We start from the raw sequence: 9,974 nt of genomic DNA, 5'->3' as shown, positions 1-9,974 counted from the left end.
AAAATTTTTTAAATATAGACTTCCAAAAGAATCACTTTTGGCTTTAGTTGAAAATTGCTCAACTGAGTCAAAAGAAGATAATGGTCTTTAAAAAGGCCAGTCCAAGACTTTCATAAAAATAATTAAGATATATAATGTAATGTTATAAAAATAACCACACATTTTACTGTTGTAGCTTTGAGGTATGAATGGTTAAAATAGCTTGATTTAAAGTAAGATAGTTTTTTTGCAACTTCATTGTACTATTGTAACTATTACCATGTTTTAAAAGGTGAATGTAATAATCAAAATCTATATAATAATTTTAGATCTCAATTTATTTAAATGAAGCACTTTTTTTTAGAGGCTTGACTTTGATGAAACAGGTAATATACAGTACCAGTCAAAAGTTTGGACACACTTTCCCATGGGATTTAATGAGAAAGTGTGTCCAAACTTTTGATGGTAGTGCAGGTTATTTAATAAACTTGTAGTGATAAAATCCCAGTTACGGCCTATTATAATAACTTAATTTTTGCAAACACAAGTTTGTCAGACCTATCAGATTCTGTTGTTGTTAATAGAAATTCATTTGAAAGGTCATTGACTTTGTCTGCTCCACATCTATTTAGATATGGTCACAAAATTTGTTTATTTGGCTTTCTGATAATATTTTAAAGGGAACAGCGTGTAACAAAACCAAAGGTCAATGACAGAAATATTTAATATATCATTAAGAACTGTGTTTCTATTAGTATCTAATCACTTTACTAAAATAACTGTTATATTTTTATTATTGTAGAATAAGCCATTTATATCTACTTCCCGTGGGTCAACACAGACGACAGCTTCCATATTTGTGCCATTATTTTTACTGTGGTGGACAAACATCTCTGTGTGAAATGAGAACCCATTGAATTTGAAAAAAAAAATGCAGTACCAGCTTTGTTTGACAGATGCTGGAGCGCCTTTTGGAATAATTAACACCTCAAACAGCATATAGATGACAGGACACAATTTTTAAATGGTTACCTGCAGTGCAGTCATCACTGCACCTGAGACCATTACATTTACTTGGAAATGAACCCGTTTTGAAGTCATCTTTATACATATCTTTACCAGTAAATGTCAGTAAATCTTACCTTTAATATAGCAGAGAGGGTCTGAGATACAGAAAGCTATAATAGAATAAACCTTGCCGTCAAGATCTATCTGTATCCACTAACGACTCACCTGGAAATGTTTGGCACCTCATTCAAATCTATTGTATTCTAATATTTGGAAACAGCTGTAAAAGAAAAATACAGCCTTGGTATCACAGAATCACAAAAAGTGAGGATGAAATTGGTGTTACAGTTGTTGCCACTAGATGGTGTTGTGGGCTAGAGGAGATTTGCGACACATGTTTTTCCTTGACGGCTGACAAGGAAACAACAACAAATATGGCAACTGGTACTAACTACTGGGAAGGTAAAAAAAAATTATACAATGCCAATTTAAAACAACCAGCTGCATTAACATTGCGAACTGCTCTCCGTCGACTAGGGCCAACCAGATATAACTGCTAACGCAATACATAACCTTAATAAACTTTATTCCTGCGGTAGGGAGATACATAAGCTAACCTGTTAGCTTGTTTGACATTATCGTCGAAGTTTCTTTCAACAATCCAAAGTGTCAGTGTCCTTCTTCTCGGTTATTTAATTGCTACCAAACTGTTCGTTACTTTACTCTCTGTTGCCTGTTTGCAGGAACATGTGAGAAAAGTAAGACATACTCTCACCAATGAAAGTCTACCCAAAGAAATGTCCAGCTGTATACATTTTTAACCAAATTGTATTATGTAAACGCATTCACGTGTTGGGTTTTTTGTAACTCGATTACAGGTTAATGCTATTTGTCATTCATTCTTGACCATGAAAGCAATCTGAATTATAATTTAAGACAGTGACCCTGAAACACTCAGTTGCAAAGATGATCAAATGTGTCCCCACTATTTACTGTGTCAGTGATTTATTGATTTAATGGTTGACAGTGATTATCTCATTAGCTAATTTTATGGCATATCTTGTAAGTCTGCTGGGCTATATAAGGTTAAATGCGTGAAACAATGAAAACGTCTATTATTTTTATTGTTTAATTCACAGAAAAAGTCATGTTACTGGCTGCCTAAATTCACTAGTAATTTCCAACATATTAAACAGTAAAACACAGCATTACTCAAAAGTGAAAGACCCCTCCGTGAGGTACGATAATGTGGCTCAAACTATGTAATACTGAGATTTGACAGATGTCTTATTTGCAAACTTACAATCAATGTAATGCTTGACCTCTGAAATTTGCCCGTGTATGATGGAATATTTTGCCAGAATATTTATCTGTTTCTTCACTCAGATTTACGTAAACAGGCCAGACAGCTGGAGAATGAACTGGACCAGAAGCTGGTCTCCTTCAGTAAGCTGTGCACCAGCAGCAGCAGCCATGGCCAACGAACAAGAGACAGCCGGTAGCAGCACACTCTCCCTTCACTTTAACAAGAGGGAAGAACTGAAAATACATTGACGTAGATGTTTTCAGATGCAAATGAATATACGTTATATAATATACGTTGAGACCTGACAGTTGTGACAGTTTTAAAATTTATTTACAAATTATTAAAATCATATTTTCTCCTCTTTTAATAGTGCTCCACTTTTTTATCAACTGGGAAATGTAAGCTTGAAACTTGTCATCCTTTCTTTTTTTTCCTTCTCAAATCAGGTCTGATTCTTTTGGCCCATCTCAAGACAGTATGCTTGTCGCCATGACTACTGAACTGGAGCAGTTTTTGGCCAAAGTAAGTTTATTGTCAAGCATACAGTATGATCTCTAACAGCTGCAGTTAAAGGGTTTCTTTTAGTTGCTTTAGTAGCTTGTGTTATCCTGAACTTTCACATGTTGGAAGAGCTGCTGTTTAACACTTATTCAGACTCTTAGGATTGCAAGGTTATTTATCTTTATTTGTGAACATTTTTCAAATTTTCTAGTATTATAAGATTTAACTACTTTAACCCCTTGGAAGTCGCTGTCTCTCTGCCTTCTTTATATTAATTTATGTTTGTTCTTTTGGCAGCTTACAGCGGTCAATGACAAAATGGCAGAATACACAAGCACCCCTGGATCTTCAGCACATAATGCAGCATTAATGCACACCTTGCAGAGACATAGAGACATTTTACAGGTACTTAAATTTCATGTTTTGATTTTGTGTAATCTCATTCTGCTGTTCTGTCACTGTCACCACACCTTGATTTTTGTAGATCATAATGTTTTTTTCCTGCAGGACTACACTCATGAGTTCCACAAAACCAAAAGCAACTTCTTCAGCCTGCGAGAGCGAGAAGATCTGCTGGGCTCTGTTCACAGGGACATTGAGTAAGCACTTTCAGACTACCCACTTGCAACTGTGCACAGTAATCATGCCCACTTTATCTATCTATCTATCTATCTATCTATCTATCTATCTATCTATCTATCTATCTATCTATCTATCTATCTGTCTGTCTGTCTGTCTGTCTGTCTGTCTGTCTGTCTGTCTGTCTATCTATCTATCTGCAGCATAATTGTTATTTAAGATAAAATAATAAAAAGACATATATGCTTCAGAATTCTATAACCCTGGTTCTTACAGCATGTCCTTGTCATTACGTCTCATGCTGTCTCTTTTAAGTTGTTAAACTCTATAAGAGCTGCTTCTCAGTTTACCTCACATTGACAAAGTCACTCTTCCCATTCTGAACACTTTCATCGTTTTTTCATTTTCATCTTTCCGTCACACCTCCCCGACTTTTTTTTTCGTCATCTTGCTCCATTGTGGATATTTGCTCTGTTATTGTAAACCAGCAGGAGGCAGCAATTTCAACCTTGTCTCTGAATTTCCGCACCCTTTAACACTCTCCATTCCCTCTATCATATTTCATTCTCGAATAAGAGGCACCTCCTCTCATTAGCCAGTCCTCCCTCCTCTTTGTATCTGTAACTCTCTTTCACTGCCTGTTTTTCTGTCTTTCTCTGGGGGATAGCTTTCCTAAGTGCATTCAACAGTAAATCAAACCACAGAGCTTTCATTCACCCAAAGCGGAGGGAGAGCGGTTACATCTGGCTTGCCCCCAATGCAGAGAAATGCTTTATCAGAGGAAGATAGGGAGAGCAAGACAGTGAGACAGAGGGAGAGAGACGTCTTGATCTGAAGTTGACAGATTAGAAAAGGAATTAAAGTACTTTTTAATTAATCCCATAGAGATGAGAGGTTAGGTGTTCGGTAACAAAGATACTGGATGATGAATTGAATAGATGATCAGTCCAGATGGAGGGGCGATGGTGTAAATGGAGAATAACGTTTTGGGTTAAGCAGAGCAAATTGCTAAAAAGCCTGAACTCAGGAAGCACATCATCAGCATGCAGGTATCAGTTAACAGGGAGTGAGGTGCCTGTTTCAGACACAATAAAACAGTGGCAAACTTGTTGATGAGGGTGACCTCTTTTGTTAGCCAGATAGCACAATGTAAATCTGATTGTAAGGATCCCATACTCCTCCTTTACCATCAGGTTATTATGTTTTTACAGCACATGAATCAGATGGATTGCCATCAATAAATTACAATCACATGAAACCAAATTGATCATATTTGCTGTTCTCATTTCATTTCCTCATCATGTTGTTTTCCTCTGATTTATGTTTCTGTCAGGTCCTACAAAAGCGGTTCGGGGGTGAATAACAGAAGGACCGAGCTCTTTCTGAAGGAACATGAGCATCTCAGAAAGTAAGAGACTTTTTTTAAGAAACTTCTTTTTTAAAAACACAAACAAAATAATAAAATAATAAACCTAATAAATTCTTCCATTTCCATGGTATACTGTCTTTTTTGTTTGAGTGTTTAAATGCTGATTATGAACTTCTTGCTCTCTGATGTGTCCTCATTCTAGTAATAATATTACAAAAAGAGCATCCACCAATTCAGACACAGCCCACGTGCAGTTGCAGCCTGTATTTAGCATTCCACTGAGTGGGTAGTGTGATGTAAAACACCATATACTTTATGTGCAAGTAGAATTTGTGTGTGGCACACATGCCTGTTATAGGTGGGCATGTTAATCATGTTGTCCTCATACCTGATAAAAAAAATAGACATGTTAGATCAGAATTTATAAAAAAAAAAAAAAAAAGATTTCAAACAGAAAAAAACAGCCTCTAGTTTAGTTGTAAGAGTGACTACATTTCTACATAATCTTTTTAGGGCCAATTCCAGCAGTGGGCAGCATAACGGCTAAAAGCCATTACATCATGTTTAGTTTGAGCCCTTATTGCCTCTAGCTACCTTAGCTCCAGATAGCAAACATATCTTATTATTTTAGGCCCACACCAATTAGGGTTTTTTAAATTAATTGTTATATAATTTAATTGTAAGCCAGTGCAGTAATTTAAGATTATTTACTGATATTTTCTTGCTGTTTGTCAGTATTGCAGCAGTTTTGACTGATAAATTGATTACTAGGTCAGTAAAAAGTGCATTACTGCAGTCCGTTCTACAATAAATGCAGTCATGAATGAGATTTTCTAAATCTTTCTTGCAGGAAATAAAGTTTCTCATTTCAGCCAAGAATTTAAGATGCTTGAATTGTTTTAGGAATTATTAGAATTATAATATTATTGCATTATTAGAATAATAATAACCCCCTTTCAGTCATACTGTGCTTTACAACTTTCTGTTTTAAGAAAACTGTAACTCGACAAGGACTTGGACAACCAAAATGAGTGTAATACTGATTGATTATGCTGTACCTGCCCATATGGCATTAAAGCCCCACAAGACATGGCAAGGCAGGACAAGACAATCAGACAAGACAACTCAAAAGTGCTTTAAATGAAACATTAAAAGCAGGATTCAAAAGAAACGGTACATTCAATACAGAAGAATTAAAACTAACAAAAAAAGAAATTTAATAGATGGAACAAGCTAAAATAGAGAGAAACAAACAGCAAAATACATACAGTGGGTAACATACAATAAGATACAAAGACACATAAACTACTGAACTTTGGCAGATTTTCACACTAACGGAGGCTAATTTAGCATCCATCTTGCATCCTGTCTCTTTTCTGAGCTTTCTCCATCCAATAAAAGTTCATCTGATGTTGACTCTCATCTTATCTCTTGTTCTGTCACTTTCTCTCTTTCTTTTCCTCTCTGCCTCCGATAATATCCTCTTGCATTTATTTCCTGAATAAGACGTGGTGTGGGTCCAAAACGGCCATTGTGTTGATATCCAGTTGCCCGTGTGTGACGTGATGCCATAAAGCAGAACACAGCTGTAACACGAAGAAAAAAGAAGTTGTGAAGTGTGGCTTTTTAGCCTTGGGATACTGGCAATGTTTGTGCTAAATGTGCTAAATGAATGTCAGTCCTGAAGATCCTAGGAGCTATGTTGTTTGGGGGTTTATGCCCCTGGTAGGGTCACCCATGGCAAACAGGCCTCTAGGGGAGGGACCAGACAAAGGGTGGCTCAACAGACCCCTATGATGAGTGAAATCAATGGATCTAGGTTTCCTTTGCCTGGACGTGGTTCATCGGGACCCGCCTCTGGAGCCAGGCCTGGAGGTGGGGCACGGAGGCAAGCGCCTGGTGGCCGGGCTCAGCCCAAAAAAGGTGACATGGACCTACCCTCCTGTGGACTCACCTCCTGTGGGAGTGGCCGTAGGAGTCGGGTGCAGTGTGAGCTGGGCGGTGGCCGAAGGTGGGGGCCCTGGTGGTCTGATCCTCGGCTACAGAAGCTAGCTCTAGGGATGTGGAACATCACCTCTCTGGCGGGGAAGGAGCCAGAGGTAGTGCGTAAGGTTTAATGGTTCCAGCTAGATATAGTTGGACTCACACTAAATAGATCTGGTGGAGACCTAGCCGGATCTAGCCCCGAACTCATTGGTGCACACCCGCAGTGAGCAAAGCCATCAAGCTGAAGGAGTCCTATCAGGCCTTTTTGGCCTGTGGGACTCCGGAGGCAGCTAATGCGTATCGGCAGGCTTAGAGGAACGCGGCTTCAGCTAAGGCAAAAACTCAGGCATGGTAGAAGTTTGGTGAAGCCATAGAAATGACTTCCGGACAGCTTCGAGGAGATTCTGGTCCACCATCCCGCGGCTCAGGTGGGGGAAGCAGTTCTCTATCAATATTGTGCACAGTGGGGGGTGGGGGGCTGCTGACCTCGACTCGGTATGTTGTGTGTCGGTGGACGGAATACTTCGAAGACCTCCTCACCTTTTATGGACAGAATTTCGAAGTGCAGCGGAGGTGTTGAAGGGATCCAGTTTGGTGGCCTCAGGATTGGTTCTCTGCTCTTGGCGGATGATTTTTAACAGCGTTTTTAACAGACTGTTATCATTTTCAGGAAGTTTTGAGTGTTGTCCAAGCCTGTTCAAGAGGAAAAATTATGTCTGCGTGTGCAGGCCAAAAAATTGTGACTTTTAATTAAGCATGACTGTACGCATGGCACTGTTAGTCCGGTGGTCTGGTCAAGCCCCAGCATACAAGCCCTAACATACGGTACCAGTATAAAGTTTATGAAGTTTGGTAAACTGTGCAGCTTGTCTAAACGGGCTTGTGTCATACCATCAGCAATCTTATCTCTATTTATTCTTTGGTTGGGGTTAATCGTGTAGCAGGTCAGTGTTTGTACTGCCATGATGCCCCTCCATAGCTCGCTGTTCATTAACACAAAAAATTGCAGTGGATTGATTAGGTGTTTAGAAAAGCATGTTTTCCCATTCATTTTAATACCTATTTAATGACCTTTTATTTATTTATTTTTTTATCTACAAGTCTTCCTTACAAATAGGCATTGTTTTTGATACATGTGGTGTATCAGCTGCTCATGTTTACCTTATATTTCTATTATGTGGGTGAGTTGTTGTATTACAAGCTGCAGATAGATGCTGACGCTATTGTCCTCCTTGCTTCACACCCATTTTTGCTTATGTAACAACAGTGAAGTGGAACTTCTTTATGTACATACAAAACTGGATTTTCCAGATATGAAATATTAAGGTCATGTATTGTGAAATCAAGATAACTGAAGGGTAAGAGTAAAATAGTAAAAGACTATATTTTAATGAAATATAAGATTTAAGTAAAATATGGATCAGTCTAACGAAATCTCAAAAAACAAAAATAATTCTACTTTTAGGTTCAGCTGAGCAGAACTGCTACCCACATTAACTCTTTTAAGAGAAGTTGAGCTTCTGCTACAGTTTAGAAAGTAACTTCACATACAGAAAGTAAGTAAAAGAAGAAAAGTACGGATGTGCGAAAGCAGATGCCTGTGGAATGTGTCAGCTAATGTAGGGTCGGCAGAAAAGGCGGAGGACAGCAGTGAATAGATAGTGGGAGAGGCTGGACGAATAGATGGAGGAAATATAAAGCACAGTATTGATTTTTGGTCTCCAGTGGAGTCTGACAGGATGCACATTGCTGCCCATATATGCCCTGCTCAGCCCAGGACTGAACACTTCATTTTTCTGTCCGTCACTTATCTCGGCAGCTAATGGCATCAGGCAGAAACCTCGATGTTGATGTGTTTTCAGGCTCTGTTTTCCATGTGTATGCCTGATACGCTTCCATGCACCGAAAGTAAATCAAAAGTCTCAGTTCACCACCCTAAAATGTAAATGTGTTCAGATCAGGTATATTAAACATGTTAATTGACTTGACTTTAATCAGCCAAAATTCTTTATAAAGCATGTTTTCTCTTGCAGGAATCGCAAAAGGTTTATATATATATATATATATATATAATTGTACCACCATAAAACAGACACCAGTCTTAATAAATATTTATGCATCATAACTGAAATGTTCTCAAAATGTTATTTTAGGAAGTATATATATCTTTGTCTTTATTAATGGAGGTCGACCAACTCTTATTTTTGTCTTTTCTCTCCTATATTTTCCTATATGTTCACAGTTCAGACAGGCTTATTGACAGTGCAATAAGGTAAGCTTTATTGCTCCATCCACTAATCCTCCTCACTCCCTTTACTCTCACTTTGAACACACACACTCATTACGAGGAAACACAGCTCAATCTGGTCGATTAAAGCAGACCTTCTTACTTTTTAGCTCATTGGCTGAAACATTAAAAGCAGCGTAATGTGATGCTTTGAGGACAGCTACATTTTTTCTGTTCCTGCTACTAATCCCTCATGGTTTGTCTCCATCCAGTATCGCCATGGCTACCAAAGAGAACATCACATTTCAGCGTGGGATGCTGAAGTCCATTCAAACCAGGGTCACAACTTTGGCCAGTATCCTTTTAGCACCAAAATCGATTCTCCTTTCTCCCTGTGCTACTGTCTGTTAAATTTAAGTTTTTTATGTGCTGCATATTAACATAAGACTGTCTGGGTTGTGTCCGGTCAGAACAGTGAAATTACACATTATTAGTTATCCATTTATTTATTTATTTATTCATTTTTTGCTTAGTTGTGTTGGGACCCCTACTGATTGATTTTCCCTGCTGCTTTTTGTCACTTACGGCAAGGAGTGGAGACCTGGCTTTGATCTTAATTATTTTCCTTCATCCCACCTCAGATCGTTTCCCTTCCATCAACAGCCTCATCCAGAAAATCAATTTGCGCAAGAGGCGGGACTCTTTAATTCTTGGTGGGGTGATTGGCATATGCACCATACTTCTCCTGCTCTACACTTTTCACTGATCCACTCACAGATATTTACTGGAACTCGGACCAAGCATTGCCAAGAAACTTTATGCCTTTCATGTGTTCTTTCTTTAGTTGTAATTTACTTCATTTAAAACCATTTTTAAGAGGATTTAATTTGTATACTTTGTAAATTCCAGCTTGTTCTCTTGTCATTTTAAAACCACAAATGCATGAACATATTTGACATATTTTACTGGAATTGTGTACAACTGATGGCATGCTTTTTTAATTAAAGGTGATGAGCTCA

General features: G+C 38.2%; 1 protein-coding gene across 1 annotated transcript; it reads left to right on the top strand.

Annotated features, from left to right (window-relative positions):
* The first annotated feature begins 1,371 nt into the window (after nt 1-1,371).
* Nucleotides 1,372-9,974, top strand: LOC121654600 (Golgi SNAP receptor complex member 1-like). Its single transcript, XM_042008815.1, has 9 exons — nt 1,372-1,449; nt 2,374-2,485; nt 2,740-2,815; nt 3,092-3,199; nt 3,302-3,393; nt 4,707-4,781; nt 8,971-9,000; nt 9,228-9,310; nt 9,597-9,974. The coding sequence occupies exons 1-9, from the start codon at nt 1,422-1,424 to the stop codon at nt 9,719-9,721; spliced, it is 729 nt and encodes a 242-aa protein (XP_041864749.1). The 5' UTR covers nt 1,372-1,421; the 3' UTR covers nt 9,722-9,974.

This window comes from Melanotaenia boesemani, chromosome 15, assembly GCF_017639745.1.
Source record: "Melanotaenia boesemani isolate fMelBoe1 chromosome 15, fMelBoe1.pri, whole genome shotgun sequence".
NCBI classification, from domain to species: Eukaryota; Metazoa; Chordata; class Actinopteri; order Atheriniformes; family Melanotaeniidae; genus Melanotaenia; species Melanotaenia boesemani.
The sequence above is the reverse complement of the archived record's forward strand: the minus strand, read 5'-3'. Positions and strand labels throughout refer to the sequence as shown.